Source organism: Jatropha curcas, chromosome 11, assembly GCF_041381405.1.
Source record: "Jatropha curcas cultivar XTBG-Jc1 chromosome 11, XTBG_Jcur_1.0, whole genome shotgun sequence".
Lineage (NCBI taxonomy): Eukaryota > Viridiplantae > Streptophyta > Magnoliopsida > Malpighiales > Euphorbiaceae > Jatropha > Jatropha curcas.
In genome coordinates, this window is record NC_143161.1 from 5,961,097 (window position 1) to 5,982,642 (window position 21,546).

A 21,546-nucleotide genomic window follows, 5' to 3' on the forward strand; every position below is an offset into this window, starting at 1 on the left:
TATTAGAGGAAGAAAAAAAAAGGAATTGCCAATTTTCTTTCTATAGTTATTTTTAATCATTGTGTTTGGATATAATACGGGAAGAACATTAATTGATTTTCCTTTGTTTGGAAATGATAAAATTGTTGAGAAAAGAAAATATTATTATTAAAAATTTACAATTATATCATCAATTAAATAATGGGATATTTACGAAAGGGTCAAAGTTTTTTTAATTAATTTATGCTATTTGAGAAATTTAATAAAAATGAGTAAAATTCAAACTTTCTTCTGTTATTTTCTCTTCAAATTGGAATATTCAAAAAAATATGGACATAAATGAAAAGTGAAATATTATTTCGTTCAATATTTTCCTCTATTTTTTCAAATAAGGAAAAATACCTTTTCCTAAATATTTTCTATAATTATTTTTATTCCTTAAAAAAAAATACTCTCATCCAAATTAATGGTTAATATATTGTATAAAATTTAAAATCATTTTCTATTTACACTAAAAAAAAGCTTTTGATTATATTACATTAGTTACCATTAGCGTTCAGCAAACATAATATTAGTGAATTGCCGAATTGCCTTTAAGGTAGCAAAGCTATAACACTAGCAAAATATATGGATATGGAAAATCTAATTCAATGTACTACCTCTCACTGCATATTAGCTGCTGACAATAAAATTTTGGTGTATTTATAATTTTTATATTTTATTTATTTTCGTAAAATAACTTGCTAAAAAATATTTTTCATATGACTTTTTCTTCCATTATTTGGTTGTAATATTGAAAATTAGTTAAAAATATTAAAATTTTTATCTCATAAGACCATAAAAAATATTAATAATAATAGAAATTTTATTGTTAAATATGAAAAGAATGTAAAAAAAAATGTAAATTATGAAAAGTCACCGATGGCCGGTGGTGGTGGTCGGTGGAAAATGGTGACTGGTGGTAGTGACTACGATGATTAATAAATTAAAAAAAAAACATAGATTTATAAGGTTTGTCAACGTCCGAAAAATGTTTTACTCTTTCGAAAATGAGAAGTTTTTTTCCTTAAAAAATGACTTAATTTTCCTTTCACCAAAAAAATATTTTCTGTTGACTTATTTTCCTAAGCGTCATTGAAACGATCCGAAAAATTATTTTTAAAAATTTTTCATTTAAAAAATTAAACGTAAAACCCAACCAATGAAATCAACAAAAAAACTATTTTATTATTACAAAATCGGATCCGTAAATCAGTTTTGATTTTCAAAAATAAGTGAAAACCCAGTAAACCAAATAAAAATCAAGTTGAATCGGTGATTTGGATCAAATCGGTTCGAATCGAACCGGAATGGCCCAGAAATTCCAGAAACGCCACTTTCTTTTTTTCCCTTCTTCTTCTCTTCTTCTTCGCGTGCGCAGCGCCGCTCCTCCCTCTCCTCTCGTTTCCGACCACCATCCGACGCAAGGGAGACGGCGATCGACCTCCCTGGAACCACTGGTCAAGTCTCCGGCTTCCTGTCACGCGAATGGAGTCCTGCGACGTAGACGGAGCCGCCTCCTTCGACAGCTTCGTTTCTTCGATCGCAGGCGAAATCTCGCCGTTTCCGACCACCGTGCGTATGGAGAGGGGGCGCGAAAGGTTCCTTGTTGACCTGCGAGCGCCTCTCCTCCTTCGAACTGAGCTTCTGGTGGAGAATAGCGACACAGCCATGGCCGACAGTTAGCAAACTTTCGGGGCTATTTCCGGCTTCTAGGGTAACCCCCTTGTTAAACGGACACGAAATCGGAGACCACCTCATGAAACAAAACAAAACAGTGTAAAAGTTGGCATTTCTGGGCTGTTGGATTTTACCTGCCACCGTGCACCGCGGAGGCGATCCGATAACTGGCCGGCGACGCTTCAAGAGGCAGAATGACCTCCTCTTCGCACGGATTCCGGAATCGTAGTTCGATTTCCAATCGGCATGCTCTTAAGATTCAATTCGCAATTTTCGTATAAATCCCGAACTAATTAATTAATGAATTCAATTGAGTATTTAAATGAATTAAATTGAATATTGTTAATTATATTTCATGAACACTAATTACAAATATAAGGTAGAAATTGAAATAAGAATTCCTAACTAATAATTATGAAAGTTAATTTTAGGAACTTTAATAAAAATTCTTAGGAAAAAAATTATAATTTATGGTATAAACAAGTAATTAGTTATAGAACAATTAATTATATCACGAGAATTTAGCTTGATTGAAAATGTGCCCGATGAATGGGCTGTGTGAACGAATGAATGATAGTTATGGCGGACGGGATCAGTTAATATGAATTGCTCGATGGATGGACTGTGTGTTGACAGATGGAATATGTAAAATTGGATAGTACAGTTTATAAAGAAAATGCTGTCAAATTTTCGGCGAAATACTTAATAAAGAATTAAATTAGTAATATCCTTAATAGGTAGTACGACTAAAACTTTTAGTATTATTATTATTATTATTATGGAATATTACTTACCAAATAACTAGAAGTTTTATTTAAAGGTTGTAAATTAGAATAAATAAATAATTAAGGAAACACTCTCTCTCTCTCTCTATATATATATATATATATATATGTACACTTTAGTTTGATAAGTTAGTTAAGCAACTAGTAATCAAAACTAATAAATGAATGTGAAGTACATTTTTCGAATTAAAATTCTTATTTAGAATTTTCTTATTATTTTAGATGCTTATAAAGTTTTGGAATGTGAAGACAAAAGTTGGAAGCGTAATAAAGATAGTCCTTTAAAGGACAATAAAAAACAGTGAGTAGTGTTACATAACTCGCATCATCCGCCTGCATATTTGCATTCACGGCTAAATGTTATCATGCATTACTTTGTTGAATTGCTATATTGTGCTGCACTATTGTTGTGATTAAAAATTGCTTGATTACTTGTGTTTTGATATTGCCGTGCCTTATTTGTACGGAATTGGGATGAAGTGGGTTACCATGAGTTTGTGAGGACGGTCTATAAAATATAGATCTTGAATATGATGAAATTAAAGAATTTGATCGTCGGCCGAGTATGGGAGATCGGCGCCCCGTGTGGATCTAATGATATGATATGGATAATATGGAAAACCATAGGATGACCTTCTGATGGTATGGAAAGGAGAAGAGAGAATGGAAAAACAATAAGAGGGCTGATCAAGTGAGTATTAGACCGGTCGGCCATGTATGGGGATCGACTCACTGGTGCACACGTTATGAGAGGATCGGCCATGTGAGAGGACGGCTCATCGGTGGTTTCGATGACGCCACTGACTAATTTCCATGTGATGTGATAATATGAAAATGGTAATAATTGTGATTGCTATTGTATTGTCATTTGTTTGACAAATTACTTGATCATATAACTAGTCGGAGGACTAAATTGATTTATTATAGCATATGTGTGATTGTGTGGGGGGTGAGGGTGTTATCTAACCCTATTCATCGAGTTTGGCGCTCATCCCTATCTTCTATTTTTTTTTCTTTTTTTTTTTTTCAGGTAATAGGAAGAGAAAAAAGTCCTATGGATCCAACTGAGTCAAAATATTAAATATAAAAAACTGTTAATAGTTGTAATAACGATGTAAATGTAAAAGATTGTAAATTATGGAATTCCGCAATTATATTCCAAATGGATTGTAATTGAATAATGAGAGTACATATATTGGATATATGAATTGTACTTTTGATTCGTTTGTGGAATAAAGTTATTGGGCCTAAAGACACAATTATGAATAGAATATGGATTAACTAATATAGGCTTATTACGGGCCTTAGAAGCCTTAAGCCCACTCAGGTGTTAGTGTCAATCCGGTCCATGGAGACGGGTCGTTACAGTCCTAAACAACGAAAAATTGTGAAAAATATTTTTCTATAAGTTATTTTATGGAAACAAATCGGAGCTTTAATATTATTATTAATGAATTATATATATATATTTAAAAAAATTCAATGTACTACCTCCCACTCCATGCAAGGGAATGAAACTGTCATCATTAGTAACTGGACTAATCCCGTTGGGTAATTAGCTTTATATTCTATTCCTTAAAAAAAAATTTATTTTTATAATTGAATCAATCAGTTTGATTAATCAAAATTTTAAAAAATTTATGGTTTTCCTCACTTGGAGACACCCTTTATGTGCAACTCATTACATATATAATTTCTAACATTTATATTAAATATTGTTTTTTTTTTGACGAAAATTAAAAATATTGTATTTTTCAAATCAAAGTTAAGTGTTAACTCAAAGTTAGAAAAAAAAAAAAAAAAAAAAAAGACTAAACTAAAAACTTATCAGGCTTTGTCATCTGAAATACTTAGACCAGTTTAATTTTCCGTACAAGCTTATAGTTAAAGACTTTGTGTAACACTAACTTGAAAGATGGAAAGCTCAGGCATAAACATTGAGCTGTTTATGCATTTTCAGTCAAAAACCAAAACCACATATTTGTAAGGACAAACACCTGATTCTAAACAATTTTTACATGGAATTTTATTTCTTTGTTTGAGGCTATGTCAGTCATTTGTTTCCTTTATTTTATTGAATGACTTTTATAATTAAATTATTTTCACAATTATCTCATTGACCACATAATTGAAGTGAATGTTATATAAAACAAAAATGTGGGAATCATTTTACCTTACTCGAATAAAAAAATTACGAAAAAAAATATATATTTTTTCCATGTGAAATGACTTTCACGTAAAATTTAGAAAAAATGTGAAATGTGAATCATTCCTTGCGTCGAAATAATTTAATAAAAAAGAGATTTGCACTAGTTTAATATTCAAATTCTAACATAAATTGTGACATATTCCAACAAGAGACGTTGATTTAATAATTCAACATTGTGAATGATTGTCTGATTAAAGTTGTTGGTTTTCAAATTTGTTTTTTTTTTTTTTTTTTTTGTTTTGAAAATTGGAAATGGAATACATGCAAACAAAGGACGCATCCTTGTTAATTTTTATCTAGATGCTTTTTTTTTTTTTTTTTTGTTTTTTTTGCAAAATAGATTCTTTTGGTAGAATTCAAAGCTCTAATAAGTTTACCAATGTGGTCTCAATTCAACTGAAAGTGATTTTAAATTTATTATATTATTTTTTCTTTTTCTTTTTCTTGTCCCAACTAACCCTAACTTGGTATCAAGTTCACAAATTAAGCTTTGTAAATTTTCTCCATTGTGATGTAGGATTGGAGACATTCTTGACAATTAAGTCACATTTGAAAAATATAAATTATATGTTAAGACATAATTAAAGTGACGATGTGATCGTATGTCTGAATTATACAGAGAAATTCAATTTCAATCTAGTCAGAAAACACACGATATATATTATTTTTTAAAAAAAGAAGTATTTAGTTGAATTGAATTAGCACCAATACCGAAAAAGGTAAAGTTTTTGAGTTGTTGGCAAGAGGTAGCATAAAAGATTTAATTAATTAAAGCGGGATTTGGGTATTTGACGTTTCAAAATGAACTCGAATGTTCAAAGTGAAAAAGGGTAATGCTTTTCAAAATTGTGAAGAAGGGCTGCGGGGGAGCCGTATCGGCAGCTTTTCTCTCTTCTTCGTCAAACCCACATTTTCTCTTGTGACACTTTTATTTTTTGTCCATAAGTCACGTGTCCATCGGTGATTCAAGAATCAGAAATTCAGGATATACAATTCAACGTTCCTCCTCTTATTGGTTTTTTTATATTACTTGTCGAGGTTTCTTGTTTTGATTCCCTTTTTGTCTAAAATTAAATATGTTCATGTCTTATTCTTGCTTATTCTCTTTCATTACATTAATGTTTTTGCAATAAAATTAGAATTATCGTTAAGTTAGTTTCCTAGCAGCCAAATGACCTTTTAGTCTTGCATTATGAAAAATCAAGACATTTTAACCAAGCTTAATACCTATTTTGATTATCATTTCTGATTTTTTTTTTTTTTTTTTCGGAAAGAGATACTCTCTCTGAAATGAGCAAAATTCAATTGACCTGCAAATATAAATTAAAGTTGAGTTAAATTGAGAAAATTATTACTTAATCTATATAGTTTGATGAAATTAACTACCTTATTTTTATGTTTTCAAAAATATATTACTTTATTCCCGTAGTTTGGAATTATTGAATAAACTAGTATTTTCGTAAAAAAATTATATTTTTTGTTGTTAAGTTCCTATATAAGAGACCAAATTAACCTTTATTCTATTTTTTTATTATATTTTTTATGCAAAAAGCAAAAATTAATTTTTTTAATAATATGAATAACATATTTTTGCTTTTAGCATATTATTTTTTAACAATATGAATTAATTATTTATACCATTAAAAGAATAATTTTTGCTTAAAGAAGTTCAATAGAATATATAATAAAGGGTATTTGGTCTTTTTATTTAAAATTAATGGCAAAAGTATAAACTTTAAAGTAGTTCAATAGAATATATAATAAAAGGTATTTGGTCTTTTCATTTAAAATTAATGGCAAAAGTATAAACTTTAGATGAAAGGACTTATTAATCCAAACAGGAGCAAGTCATGTGATGTCTTAAATAGTAATTTCAACAAATTAGATGTATTAAATAGTAATTTAATAAAAAATTTGAAATTTATTTTCCTGGTGGTATAAAATTCAATTTTAAGTTATTAATTTTTTTTAAGTACAAAAAAATTAATAATCTCAGTGGTTTATCCCATTTAAGGGTGGCCAAAATATGGTTTTCGAAACCAGAACTATCGATTCCGAATCGGTGGGAACCGAAACCAGAATCGATCCGAATTGGAACCAAAATCGGTCCGAACCGGATCAATTCCGGTTCCACAAGTTTTGGAATCGTGAATCGGCGGTTCTAACTCCAGTCGAAACCGACGATTCTAGTTCCATCTAAAACTGGCCGCATCCGTCCAAAATCGGCCAGAACTGGTCTGAAATCAGCCAGAACCGTCAAAAAATCAGCCGAAGAATCGGCCAGAACCGTCGATTTTGGAACCATTGAGGAACCGAAACCGAAACTAGAACTGTTTGATTTTAAACCATAACTAAAACCATTAATTTTCGGTTCGATTTCGATTCCAAATTTTTTGAAACCGAAATCGTCAGTTCCGGAACCGAAACCGGCGATTCCGGAACCGTGGCCACCCCTAATCCCATTCCACTCAAACATTTGTAATTTCTTTTAAAAGTATTTCTGGCAAATAATCCGACAATATCAAAACCTAAAATGATGACATCGTATCCAATTTACATTCTATTTATAATTGAATCATAGATTATTATAAAATAAATTAGATTTAATTTACTCTTTAAAAGTTAGTTCAAGAAAACGAAATTTGTCCAAAGTCTTATATTTTGAATAATAATCGATCCATAATTTTTAGTAGAAATTACTTATAAAAGAAGATTTGATGCTGTCTTATCACGAGTCTCCTTCGTGATATGAGACAAGACTCTTACGCACACAAAGGAGATGCCGCATCAATGTGATTCAAAAAGGAAAATAATACTAGGAAAAAGAGCACCAATACACATCAGAAATTCACCATTCCTTGCCCTAACTTATTAACCATGCATTAGAGATTCAAATGTTGAAAATATTGGTATTTTTAATATTAGCTAATAAAATTCAATAAAGATTCTTGTTTTACAGTCAATATTAATCAACAATTTTATATATTATTAAAATTTATCATCACCCAAGGCGGTGCTTTGATGGTAAAAATATTGATCATTCGTGTGATTAATCCAAGATCGATTCTCTACGACAGTATTTTGGACTCTATCATCTTGGGTTGAGGATCACAATGCTGCGATCTAGAGGAAGGAGGCATCATTTCTCAGTGTGCCTTGCAGGGTGTCTTAAATCCGAAGGTCAACACCTGATTGGTGGCCCAAGTTGACGAGTTAGTGACCAACACACTTAGTAGTTCCTTTTTTTTCTTAAAAAAAAATATTTATCCATCAATAATTTAGATTTCAATAGTAATGCAATTTAATTATGAAAAATAGGAATTTGGTAGGTTTAATTAATTTCCTCAGGTTAATTATTAATTACTTTTTTGTGGTTGTACGTAGAATAAATGATGGAAAAAAGAAATGGGGCACATGCATGAACCACGAGGGAAATTAAGCAGCTTCATGGAAACTGAGGGGACCAGGCATACGCAGACTGCACTATGGGAAAATTTTTGCACCCACCACATGTTAAATTGTAATAATAAGGTTAATTGCAAATTTAGGGTATCAACTTTTAAATTAAGTGATTGAAGTATCAATAATTTTATAATCAAGTGTGAAAAAAAAAAAAAATATATATATATATATGCAATTAGCCTAATAATAACATAAAAAGGAATAAATATCATATTCAGTCTATAAAAAATTCTACACGGGTGACATATCATATTCAGTCCAATGGCAACTACTGCTACTAGTCTAAGCTTGGTGCTAACTTGAATGACAAAATTAAATCCATGTTATCTAAAATATCAAATCACAAACTATTTTTATTTTTATTTTAAAATAAATGTTATCACAAATCAACTTTGTAGTAATAAATTTGTATATTTTGGAAAACTCAGAGACCGATAGAAAGAAAAATTATTTACTATTAGATTTTAATTTTTCACTTATAAATTTAAATTTCAAGCAAAATTAAGTTTAGAAAATAATATAATTATACTCCAATTTTGCGTCATTTAATAAAATTAAATTTTTGTTAAGTTAAATCAATTTAATATATATAATTTATTAATTTAGTCAATTAATACTAAAATTTAATTTTATTTAACATTAAAGACAAAAGGAAGAAAATGTGTTATTCATAATGATGAAGCCGCCTGCATTTTCCGCCCACTTTTTGTTTGCTAATCAATCCGCTAATGAAGCTTAATTTATAAATTTTCTTGAAAGAATTTTCGTGCACGACACCTTTTAAACACTATATATATGTCTTTGGATTTTTCTCTCTTCTTTTGCTTTCCACACGAACCAGAGGTGATTTTTTGGACACTTGTAGGATTTTCATTTTTTTTTTGTAAAATAAAAAAGAAAATATCCCATTTATATTAGACTCTCTACCCTTCTTAGACCTTCCCCTTCTTCTTCTTCTTTCTTGTTACTTTTTGTTAATTTCCATGGAAAAGTTCCAAACATTGTTTCCATTTTCATCGCCAGGGCCATCATCCAACTATTCTGTGTCGTCAAATTCTAATGTTTTTAACAACTTTTTCAATGATGGCACAAATGGGTTTTTGGGGTTGAAGCTAGAAAATAATGGAGTTGATCATAATAAGGGAGACCTAATTAATTCAATTAATCAAAGTGCAGCGAGCATTGCAATTGGGCCTGAAAATAATCAGCATGAGCTAAAAGCATCAGGTGGAGGCAAAAAGAGAGGAGAAAAGAAGATTAGAAAGCCAAGATATGCTTTTCAAACAAGAAGTCAAGTTGATATATTAGATGATGGTTATCGATGGAGGAAATATGGCCAAAAAGCTGTCAAAAACAACAAATTTCCAAGGTTTGTATTCATAATTAATTTCAGTCCCATTTCTGTTTATGTATTATATATATGTTTATATATGTGTATGTATGTATATGCAATTATATAAGTACAGTGATCAGTGATCATCACTAGACCCCACTGATAATACCATAAGCCTCATCATTTTCCTTTGGGCGGCTTGGCCGCGAAAGCGAGATTCTGCTAGATCTACCACTAGGAGCAGTAACTTACTAGGTTTGAAACTCTCTTCCCTTTCATACAAGCTAGGGTTGTGGATATTTCAAATATGATTTTGCTTTTTCGTTCTATATAATTATCACATATTTTCAGGCAGTTCACCGATTCGGCAAAACTTAAGCTCGTGTCTTGAATAATTACTTCCAAATACAATTAGATGTTGGTTTAGGGTTTCTTATTTCTCCTATCCATTCTTTTGCTTCTTCTTTTCTTTTTACTTACCAATTCTAAATAAGTAATAAAATCCATGCATGAAGGTATTACAGCTTTTTGTCTCACACGTGATGAAACCCAACACTTTGTAATTTTCTTGATATATGACTATAGATTTGAATATATGTAGCTTTTCTGCATTATTGTTTTGTGGGTTGATCTTTGATCTCTGTACGGATATTTTGTTGTAGCTTGGCTACTCTTCCCTATCGTAACCGCCAGCCGGGGAGCGGGGGAGGGTGGGGGAGAAAAAAGAAAGACCCATGTGGATAATAAAACGCTTATCATTCACACATAATTAAGTGGATCATGCACATATACATAAGAGTTTTAAAGATTCTGTACTCAACTATCTAGTTAGTTTAGTTTCAATCAATCTTGCGTAGGACTTTCATTTACATCCTATTCATTATTCCTTGTGTTAACGTTGCAATGAGTTTTGCTACAAAAATATGGATGTCACTCCATTTCTAGTACACAAGCTCCTCCAATATTTTGAAAATACATACATATAAAGAATAAATAGAAAAATACTTAGCAAGTGTTACAAATAAATATCATTACAGAGTCTCATTCTCAACATAGAAAAAACTGCCGTACTCTTTTCCAAATACTAATTGGGTCATGATTCTCCCTCGTAACGTAAAGATCAGAGTCGCCCCCGTAGCCAAAGCAGTAGATGGTATAAGTACCGATGTCGCGTCATCTTGAATAGACGATAAAGGCCTAAGCAGATCATACCTTTCACGCAAGAGTTTCTATACCAAAACATTAGAGTTAACAATTATTCAACTACATCGATTGTAATAGATCAAATACCCTAGTTTATTTAAGTGTAAATAAAAATTAAGAAGAATTGTTTTGCACTTCATAATGACTGGTATTACATTCATTTAACATATAATATGCAAAGTTTAATTATTTTTGGTTGTGATTTGCAGGAGCTACTATAGGTGCACATATCAAGGATGTAATGTGAAGAAGCAAGTCCAACGCCTAACAAAAGACGAGGGAATTGTAGTAACTACATATGAAGGGATGCACACTCATCCAATAGAGAAGCCAACTGATAACTTCGAACACATTTTAAATCAGATGCAAATTTACACTCCCTATTGAAGTTTGAAAGTGATCTTCAAAATTATACGGTACACTTTTGTATTAATGGAGATATATATAGATTCTGAGACTTGGATATATATATTGCAATAATCAAGGTTGTTATTACTAGTAACGACAGGACAAGTGCATACTTTTGATTAAGTTCTTACTAGGTTTGTTTTTCCTTTTTTTTTCCCTCTAATTTGGACATTGTAAGTTAATTTCCTTTCAGTTCTTTCTTTTCTTTTTTTTTTTCTCCTTTTCTGCCTCCTCCTTTTATATGGTTGGCTTTGTATAATGTAAATTCAGCTTCATATGGTGGAATTGGATTTTTTTTTTTTTAATGTCTTTGTTGAGTATGATTATATAAACGAGTTACATAAAACTTTGTAAAACTTTAAATATTTTTCACATTTTTGGTGTAAACTGAGATTTTCATCTTAGTTTCCAGAACTTCAATTTTATATATAGTTAGAATTATCTAAATTAATTTTATAAAATTTTATATCAGTCAATTTTGAATTTGGCATGCTATACTATTAGGAACGAAAATAGGGCAAGTATTTTCAAGTACTCATATGCTCCAATCCATTTATTGTAAGTTCTAGTAATTATAAATAGATTTGGGATGAATATAAGTAATAAAATAATTACCTGTTACCCAGTAATTGGTACACCAAACAGATTTAAAAATATTACCATTTCCAGTAAAAAGAGTATTTCAAATGGATTCCAATTGAATATTTTAAAATGAATGAGTACTATCTTATCTATGTAAAAGATATTTTAAATGAGTTTGGGGTAAAGACAGTAAAATTATTAATAGACAGCTATTGAGACAAATGAATTTAGATTAAACGTGTATTATGAAAATTCTAACAGGTTGATATATGGATAGTTGAAAGTTGACGGGTAAACGTAACGCCAACTTCCAACCCTCGCAATAGCTAGACCGCTAGAGTGACGCATGCAGTTAGGATATGTTTGTTCGCAGTCGCACGTGCTGGGCGGCCAAGCGAGAAAGGAATATTCGTTCACAGCTTGACCAATGCTTGGCAAAAATGGAATTGAGCTCTCCTCTAAGTCTAACAATCGATGACAAGGCAGGCAGTCCCTTTCCTTTTCAGTCTTTTCTTTGGCGCTAATTGTCAGCAGCATGCCTCAATTATATTTGCATAATACCAGTTAATTATTGATTAAGACCACACTGTATTTTACCTCCATTTTCCTAATCTAATCAACTTTAAATTTAAATCTTATTTCCTGTCTAATTAATTAAAATGTTCTATTATATTATACATAAAAAAAAAACTTTGTGTTGAATTAATCTTAAGAGGCTGATTTTGCGACCCTAAATATAGTTCAATCTAATAATAAATGTATGAATGACTCGATAATAAATATATATTCAAATAATTTTCATATTAAATATAAACCCAATAAAGAAATTAAAATTTCTAGAACATAAAATAGAGTTTGTCGTAATGTTTCCAAAATGTGTTTGGTTTGGTTGCACGTCTGCACCAAAAACTAAACCTCTAATCAAACTTGGAAGTTTCAAACATGAACCGTAAATAGACCACAATCGATGGACCATTTTGTGTCAATAAACCCAAAAATGTAGTCTGAAATTTTTTCCTCCCCCATTATTTGCTGTCAATGGTTAATTCCATGACAACTGATGGGATTGGCTTAAGCCCCAACCACTTGGTGCCGTCCAATTCAATCCAGCTCTGCCTTTATATAGCCTCGAGGTCTATTTTTTACCTGCTAGTTTTTACAAATTCCACCTGGTTTAGTCATGATTATGTTGACAAAACCTTCATTAAATTTGCTAAAAAAGATGACATTTATATATAATATCAAACAGCTGTATAAATGGGAAAATGTGAAAAATAATATATAGAAATACGATAAAATAAACAGCTTTTCGCGTCGAGAATTGATTTTTTATTTCTCATTTTTTTATTTTTGACGAGTATTTTGTTATCTTTTTTAGATATAAAATTAATCTTATTTTAAGACTCGTAATTGTCATTTTCTTTAAATATAAATATATTTTTATGGATGAAATACCTAATTTATAAATATTGTCCACCAAGGGAAGATATAAAGACCAAAGAGGAAAAGGAGAGAATCTCCATTACTTTGTTTTCTTGTGCTGGTTGATGTTTGGTAATCGCATAATTGACAAGCAAAATCGCGGCTAGGGGATAAAAAAGTCAAAGTCATTAGCGCACAATTGACTTTTATGTCAAAAACTTCAAAATCAATTGGATTTCCCTAAATCAATCAATCATAAAATTTTTGTGAATGTTTCACATGATGATTGATTGCTGTATGGTTGTCATATATGCAAAACAAAGTTTTGTTTCCTTCTTAACTACGCAAGCTAGGAAAGCTGAGTAGATATGGGCCTCGTTGGATTCTTGATATTGGGCCTCATTTATAATTACTTAATAAGGCCCAGTTTATTGTCTGTAGCCCAAAATATCTTACCTTAATTAGTTTGGTCCACTGCTCGGAGCCCATGGCTATTTAACAATTCTTAATTGTTTAATATTTAATTTTATATTTTAATAATTCACTTCACACTGTCACAACACTTGCGTTATCTCAGTAGAAGGATAAGGAAACAACAAAAAGATAAGGAGACACATTGAAAACGACAATTCGTGTTTGATTATTAAGCAGTGCAGAAGAAAAATATTCTCTTCACTCAATAATTATTTAACTTTTAAATATAAATATAAAATAAACCTGCAAATTTTATTTTACGATGTCCTCTTCAGTCTTCTCACTCACTTTTGGATATTTTGCTTCTTTTGTGGGAGAAAGAATCGAATCCCTAATCCATCTGTTGCAAGAGAAGAAGGAATTGATTTTCAGATACTGATCCATCTTTTGAAGGAGAAGAAGGAAATTGTTGCAAGAGAAAAATATCCCTAACCCATCTTTTGTTCCACTTTTCCTTCATGCACAACGTGGAATACTGTTCTATCTCTAATCCTGAATCCACCAATATAGTTTCAGATAAAAAGCAAATGCACTTTTTGGTCCCCAAAAATATTCTCCAGCTCAGACCAGATCTCGCATTTTCAGTAGTTGATTTATTACTCCCTCCCTTTTTGTTTGTCGTTTTAAAAGAAATTGATTTGTCGATTTTTAGAACAAACTTGTATTTTTCTAAAAATGGTCTAGATTAATATAACTGAAGTAATGAAATTTAAATATTCCATGACTATTCAACAAAAAAGTTCAACTTTCATCACTGTCTAGTGCATGTTCGAAGAAAGCAAACCAACCCAACTTGCACAACTGCATTGTACATATTGTTCTCTACAGTATCCTTAACCGTTCCTAAATTCATCACACAAAAAGTATATAATCTACAAAGCCACGTATATATATGATATATGCTCACGTCATTTGAACTCCTTGGCATTATTTATACCATTCATCTGGTCAAAAAAGAAGTATGCACTATTGAGTTATACGTATGCAAAATCTTAATTAGTTTGGTGAAATTAATTAGTAAAAAAATATTTATAAATATACAATATTAATTACATATTTTCTTGGATCGTTCCAAGTTGATGATTTGGTATATGTCCCTGCAAAAAGAATGAAATACCTTAGCTCCTGAATGTGTTCTTCAAGTTATAAGACAAATAAATATTTTGTTAAATACTTCTAGGAGAGATGAGATCGTGTCGATTCTCTCTCCCTCCCTTAACGTAAATTCGAATTAGCGGAATCATTAAACTTTGAATACCGAATGATTAATATAGAAAAATAAATATTTTATGGTTTCAAATGAATTAACTTATTAGATTGTTGTTAAAGAATATAATATTGTAATGTATAATCTTAATATTTTCTTAATTATAGTCAAATAAGTCCTAAATTAATTGTCTGAATGGGAAAGGGGAAAGTGATGAAAACGACACTGTTCTTATCTGTCCAATGCTTGTACGTAGCAAAAGTTCAATTTTATTCTCCACTACAAGTTAGGAAAATAGATAAATAAATAATGAAAATTAATTAGAAAATGAAAGGTTTAAAAAGAAAAAAGAACGAACCATTGTGCAGTCATGTTGTTGGAATATGCCCTAAGCATAAACTAAGCACGTAATAAGTTTTATGTTTTATCCCTAATTTTTTTTCTTTTGCCCACTACTGCCACTGGCTCTGGCTGCTCTTTGCGGTCGTGGGTGGGTGGTTCGTTCTTCTTTTGCCTTTAATTTCTTGTTTTTAATTTCAAATTTGGTTATGTTTTCAGTTTAATTTTATTAGATTTTTATTTGCTTTTTTTAGCATTATGAAATTTGGATGTGCTTTCAAGCTTTGGAGTTTTTTAGTGGTGTATAATTTATTATTCAGGCTACTAAGCTTGCATTACGATGAAAAAAAAATTAATTTTTAGTTTTAAATAATACAGAATGGAGCATCTTTCTCATCGCTCATTTATCGATTTAATTATTTATTGTGTCAGATAAATTTATTAATTCAAATACTTTATTGTATCGATGATAAGAATAGAAAACATTATTCAAATATATTTAATATTTTAATAGTTTATAATTTATTGTTATAACTTGTGTATGAAAATGTAATTTTTATTTATAAATGGAATTTCCATTTTATTAAAAAACAAAACTTCAATTGGATGCATTTTATATTCTTACCACCTTATCCTTAAGGAAAAATATTGGACAAAAAAGGAAAAAGAAAAGATATGTTATTATCCAAATCTAAAATATCGTTGAATTGTGTTACCATACGTGCGTCTTTCTGATCAAGTGGATATACAGTCCTTAAGTGAGAGAGCAATGAAAATTTTAAGCTCTCTTTCAGGGGCGGACGCAGGCAAAGGACAAGGGGCTATGGCGCCCCCCAAAAAAAAAAAAATTAATATAAAAAATTTTTGGAAAAAAAATATATTTTAGTTTTATCCTCAATAATTAATTAAAATTATTTTTTAACCCCATAACTATGCTCTCCTTGGAACCTCCTTCTGGATTCATAGTGATTAAAATTAAATATATTTTTTTTTCTATCATTAGTTTGATTCCATTAAGTTTACATCTGATACTTCAGAATTATGATAGAACGGAATCAATACTCATTGATAAATATAAATTTTTAAATCCAATTATTAGATTTCTTTTGAAGATATTATCAATATCATTTGTAAAATATTCAAGATACTATTTTTAGGTTAATGGTATGAGAATTTTGGCACCATGGAGTACTTTGGAATATAGATTTTTTTAATGCCAGGATGTAATCCATGAGAATGGAGTTAATACTCGAATTCAGAAAATTATTATTAAACCTGATTGTGTTTTATCTTTTTTTTATATATGTTTAAATTTGTTTGGATGAATTAAATTATAAATGCTTACGTTAGGTCGCTTAGTTCTGCTAAGAGCACTTTGAAATTATATTATTATGATTATTATTATTATTAACGTCTGGTTCTTGAGTTAGCTCATTAAGAGATAATTCAACAAGTATTTGCTTTATCTATAAATATCGAAGTTAGGGGACTTTTGTTTATCCTTGTGCTGCCTAACTGGTAAGTCCGTACTTTTGTTTCCTGGACAAAAATTTCCTTTAACAAAGTTAGAATAGGTATTATATAAAATATGGAAGTTTCTTAACATTAATAATTAAATAAAGACACACATAATTTTCACATTTCTGAAAGCATAAATAAAGAATTAAAGAATTTCTTTTCTGTTTCCATATCTTAAAAAGCATTACTAACTATATAATTATTTATATATCAGAATCTATATCTAACCCATAACTAATGAGGAAGATTTAAAACAATTAGGAAGATTATGCTTTAAAGATATTTACCAATTGCAGGACCACAAGCTCACCATCAGAATCCAGAATTTTCATGTCTATCTATAATAAAAAACTCTTCCAATACCAGAAAGTAAATTAAAACCTCAAACAAGTTCTTATAAATAGACCCTTCTCCTCCACTTAAGCAATCACCATTTCTGAACTTAAAAGCTTTATCAGGTTAGCAAAAATATAATGGAGTCGAATCGCAAGCGCAGAGGGTTCATGAAGGGCAAGTTGATTCCATTCTACAGATCTTCGAAGGCTACTTCAACTGTACAGTATAGTAGCAAGGTAAAACCTAGCCAGTCTTCTCCTTCAGCTGCTTCAGTAGGTTTTGTCGTCCATCAGGACTATATTATTACCCCGCCGAAGCAGAAGGTCTCCTTTATCGTGCCAACAGCTGACAGCAACCGGGATAAATACTTATCCCAGTTTGATAAGCTATATGGGGTCGCCGGAGATGAAGGTGTAGATATCAAAGCTGCTACCTATATTTCTTCTGTTCAAGAACGTTTCAAGCTTGAAAGAAGCAACTCCGAGCGAATCAAATATGATGATAAGAAGTAAATTAATTATCAAAATAATTAACGCAGCTAAGCTAAATTTATCCATATTCTATACTTCTAGCATGGACGACGAATAATTTTTTTAAGGTAATTTTAACAGAAACAGCTAGTTAAGTGTGTTTTGATTAATGCGTTTTGTAATATTACTTGATGAAGTTGTGAAAGGTGGAAATATTAATTTTAGCTTAGTTCATTTAATTAATCTTTACCCAGTATTCTGTTTTACAACATATGAAATTAAATTGATATTACACATTGTTAATTAGCAGATAGAATTATTTCTGATAATGACTTTTAATTTGGAATTTTGGATGGTGGAATATCCATTTCTTGAATTAGAATTTTTACTTTAAACAGCTATATAACAGCTAACAGCTAATATCTAATCGTTAACTGCTATTAAAACAGCTAATATTGCCTAAAAAGGTTCTCAAAGGAGAAGGTAAAAGAAATGGAAGGGAAAAAAAATATTTAATCAATTAATTCTGTTTGGAAAGTAATATAGGAAAGAAAATAAAATAAAATAACTTTCATTTTATTTGGATGAACGGAAGGGTTTTCTAATCAAACCAATGAAGCTAGTTTTTATACCATCAAAATCGTATCATATCCAAAATAAGACTAAAGTTTTCCAAATCAATATTATGAAAAAGAACATGTAAATTATCAAATTATCAAAATATTTAGGAAAAAGATGTAATTCCACAATGCTAAAGCTGGAGGCCAGGAGATCAAAAGGTCTCAGCTTCCGTTCCTCCCCTTACACACCTTAATAACAAAATTCTATTTCTGCCCGTTAAAAAAAAAAAAATACCAAAATTACTGTAGCCTGTAATCAGACCGTGGACTTGAAGTACATGCAGTGGGCAGCGGCTAGCGACAAAATTGAAGTCTCTATATATAAAAGAAAAGAAGCGACTGGAAAGAAATGAATATTAATATTGATACTTATCCAGTAGTAATGTGTACACCAATGGCGATAAGGAAAATGGTGATGAGACCAAAAAAGATTATGGTATGGACAAGTACAGAGACGCCACTAGTTTGCATGTTGACGAATTCCACCACTCTGCTCTTTCCTGGTAACTGGAATAAAACTCCTGGTGACAGAACCACAAACAGAACCACAGCTATTACCACTGGTCCCCAATCCGCCATTAATGTAGCTTCTTCTTCAAATAATTACTATTTGCACACAGTAGAAAATGATGGTATGGTTATGGGAGATAAAGAAAAGACGGGAACTCTTTAAAGAACAATAAAATCAAGAAAATGTTTAAAGGTCAGTATCTATTTCCCCCAAAATGGCATTGGAATCAACGGTTCTTTGATAGCAACGTCTTCACAGGACGGCATTTTTCGTTTCTTTGGATGGCTGTTGCTCCTGTACTTGTATGTATGAGCATTTTTTCTTTTCTTAGTTTTTTTGAGATTTTATGCTCTTGATTTGAACACCTAAATTATTGACAATGTCTACTCCATATATTTAAAAACAATAAAATAGGAGTCTAGGCTTATTTTTGAAATTTTTTTTTTCAAATATATTCTCCAAAAAAAAATTCAAATAACTCATTTTCTACTTTTAGTTGTAATATTAAAATTATTAAAATTTTAAATTTATAAGTCTACAAAAATATTTAAAATTATAAATTTTGTATGTTAAAAATTTTATTGAATATGAGGAAAAAAATGATAAGTTGTGATAGTTGCGGATGATTAGTGGTAGTGTCCGACGGTAGCCAATGACTAACGGCGATTGGTGGTGAATAATGGCCGGTGGCCCATAGCGGTAACTAATGGTAATCGGTGACCATAGTGACGACTATCAATAATCAATAAATTAATAGATATATCTTGATACGATTATAATAAGTATTTTAATATCTGAAAAATATTTCCTATCTTGAAAATAGTAAGTTATTTTTCCTTTAAAATGACTTAATATTGTGAAAATATTTCCTATCTTAATATTCCTTTTTATCAAAAAAATATTTTCAATTAACTAATTTTCTTGAGCACTCCAAACATCGAAAAATCTGAAAAATATTTTCTAGACAAATCACTTTTTAGAAATAAATGAAACCTACCATATATATTTTTCCATCTATATATGTTTTTTTAGGGTTGGGTACAAGCCGATTCTAACTCGAATTAGGTGGGCAGGAAAACAATGGCATATTTTATTTCTTATTACATACTTGATATGATAATAAGAAATAAAATATGCTTTTATATATATATATTTCATAAATTTTATAGTAAGTCTGCATATGTATCATAAATTTCAATATTATTTTATAATAATTAAAAAAAACAATATTTTAGCAACATAAATTCGTAGTATAAATATTCTCAAAAAAAAATCAAGTATAAATAAAATAAAAAAATATATATTTCCTTAAAAAATTTAATATATATAAATATATATATTCAAAAACCGGAGCAAACTCAGTTGGGAATCGGGAAGGAGCAAGGCCTAAATTTATCGAGGGATATTAGGACGAAATTAACATATCTCTCTCTCTGTCCACTGGATCCTTATTGGGCCTCTATCTCTATGTTGGCTCAATAAGCTTAAAGATTCAAGGATGTTGAGGATCATCTTCATTGCCCATTATAGGTAATAGGTATTTTTGGCCATAAAAAAAAATTTACAATATTATTTTTCTTACAAAATAACTAATACCATAAGAAATTTCCCTTAATATCATGAAAAAGGACAAAAAAAAAACCCCACATTTGATAATATCAAAAAAATATAAATTTTGGTCAAATTAATACAATTAATGAAAAGGGTGAATAATCCAATTAGGTGATGGTCTAATTAGTCTTCTCGAAGAGTGGAAGATCTCAAATTTAAGTATTCTCGACCACAATTCACCAATTTTGTGAGTAAAGAGGAGGGCTATTCATAATTTCGGCTCGTAAAAGTCGCCAATGAATTAAAAAAAAAAAATGAAAGGGATGAATAAATATGAATATATAATAATTTATAACTTTTGTAAATAACTCTTATTTGACGTAGAATTCTTATATATAACTCTCATTTAATTTATATCTTCTTTTCAATATAAATTCATCGTTCCTATTATTTGTTTGTATTTACAGCTAAGAGTCAAGAGGAGCTTTACACATCCACAGATAGACAGGCCCTTTTTATTTCTTTTGTTTATGATTTTCTTTAATGAAAGCTCCCATCAATCTCTAAAGCCAGCAAAAAGAAGCATTCAAGTGAACAACTATTAGAAGTTAGTGAATAAAAGTTGCTTGCTCCTTTCTTTCCATCCCCATAAAGGAAACCCACTACAAACACATACCTTTCCTCTCTTTCAATCCTACCCTCGTCTTTTTTACCAAGTTTCGCATCCCCATCTCCTTAATCACCAAGAAAATGAAACCCATTAGTTTTAAGAGCTCTCCTACATATTTCATTGCAACATCATTACCTTCTATCACCTATTCTTAAAGAGACTCCATACATCCACCAAGTCTTTGTGCTTTTGCCTGTGAGAAAGAGAGAGATGGGTGCTGATTGGGGACCAGTTATTATAGCAGTTGCTCTGTTTATTCTGCTATCACCAGGGCTATTATTCCAGCTACCAGCAAGGACAAGGGTGATAGAGTTTGGCAACATGAATACAAGTGGAATTGCCATTCTCATTCATGCTGTAATTTATTTTTGCATTATTACTATTTTGATTGTTGCTATTGGTATTCATATACATGTCAATTGATTTCACACAGTAAATGCCTTAGGTTCCTTTTTGTATTTTCTTCCCTTTTTTTTTAACACATACATGGGTTTCTTGTATGGTGGCTCCCAAAAGCAGAGAGAAATATGCTCTTATTCTAAGAGGAAAGTTCCTTTCTTTTTCAGTCTATTTAGTTCATTAACATGATAACCTTAAACACTATTTTCTTTATATTTACATGGCAGTGTAAAATTATTCTGCAGGTTTAGAAATTAGAAACCTTCTGAGTTTTTATACTGTGTGATAGAAACCATAACTCATAAGAGTAGTACAATCTGAAGTCTGAACCATCAGCCAGTCTTTTGGT

General features: G+C 30.4%; 4 protein-coding genes and 1 long non-coding RNA gene across 5 annotated transcripts; 3 read left to right on the forward strand and 2 right to left on the reverse strand.

The window, feature by feature from the left end:
• Positions 1 to 1,181: 1,181 nt before the first annotated feature.
• LOC119369237 (uncharacterized) lies at positions 1,182 to 2,054 on the reverse strand. The gene is made up of 2 exons (XR_005176911.2): positions 1,833 to 2,054; positions 1,182 to 1,665 (listed from the first exon to the last, which is right to left on the reverse strand). It is a non-coding gene; the product is annotated as an uncharacterized LOC119369237 (long non-coding RNA).
• A 6,943-nt stretch (positions 2,055 to 8,997) lies between these two features.
• Positions 8,998 to 11,403, forward strand: LOC105632413 (putative WRKY transcription factor 75). The gene is made up of 2 exons (XM_012214798.4): positions 8,998 to 9,523; positions 10,900 to 11,403. Exons 1-2 carry the CDS (start codon positions 9,138 to 9,140, stop codon positions 11,075 to 11,077), a joined length of 564 nt encoding a protein of 187 aa, XP_012070188.1. The 5' UTR covers positions 8,998 to 9,137; the 3' UTR covers positions 11,078 to 11,403.
• A 5,617-nt stretch (positions 11,404 to 17,020) lies between these two features.
• LOC105632422 (uncharacterized) lies at positions 17,021 to 17,743 on the forward strand. Its single transcript, XM_012214806.4, has one exon. It carries the CDS (start codon positions 17,114 to 17,116, stop codon positions 17,486 to 17,488), a length of 375 nt encoding a protein of 124 aa, XP_012070196.1. The 5' UTR covers positions 17,021 to 17,113; the 3' UTR covers positions 17,489 to 17,743.
• A 692-nt stretch (positions 17,744 to 18,435) lies between these two features.
• LOC105632430 (uncharacterized) lies at positions 18,436 to 18,645 on the reverse strand. The gene has a single exon (XM_037635498.1). The coding sequence runs from the start codon at positions 18,643 to 18,645 to the stop codon at positions 18,436 to 18,438; it is 210 nt and encodes a 69-aa protein (XP_037491426.1).
• Positions 18,646 to 20,664: 2,019 nt separating this feature from the next.
• Positions 20,665 to 21,363, forward strand: LOC105632436 (DUF3339-domain containing protein). Its single transcript, XM_012214820.4, has one exon. It carries the CDS (start codon positions 21,009 to 21,011, stop codon positions 21,219 to 21,221), a length of 213 nt encoding a protein of 70 aa, XP_012070210.1. The 5' UTR covers positions 20,665 to 21,008; the 3' UTR covers positions 21,222 to 21,363.
• The last annotated feature ends 183 nt before the right edge of the window (positions 21,364 to 21,546 follow it).

Bases quoted from the DNA above. Each gene is read 5' to 3' on its own strand.
- LOC105632413 (XM_012214798.4), top strand. From the start codon at position 9,138: ATGGAAAAGTTCCAAACATTGTTTCCATTTTCATCGCCAGGGCCATCA. The intron at 9,524-10,899 runs GTTTGTATTCAT...TGTGATTTGCAG, and splicing joins AAAAACAACAAATTTCCAAG to GAGCTACTATAGGTGCACAT.
- LOC105632422 (XM_012214806.4), top strand. From the start codon at position 17,114: ATGGAGTCGAATCGCAAGCGCAGAGGGTTCATGAAGGGCAAGTTGATT.
- LOC105632430 (XM_037635498.1), bottom strand. From the start codon at position 18,645: ATGGCGGATTGGGGACCAGTGGTAATAGCTGTGGTTCTGTTTGTGGTT.
- LOC105632436 (XM_012214820.4), top strand. From the start codon at position 21,009: ATGGGTGCTGATTGGGGACCAGTTATTATAGCAGTTGCTCTGTTTATT.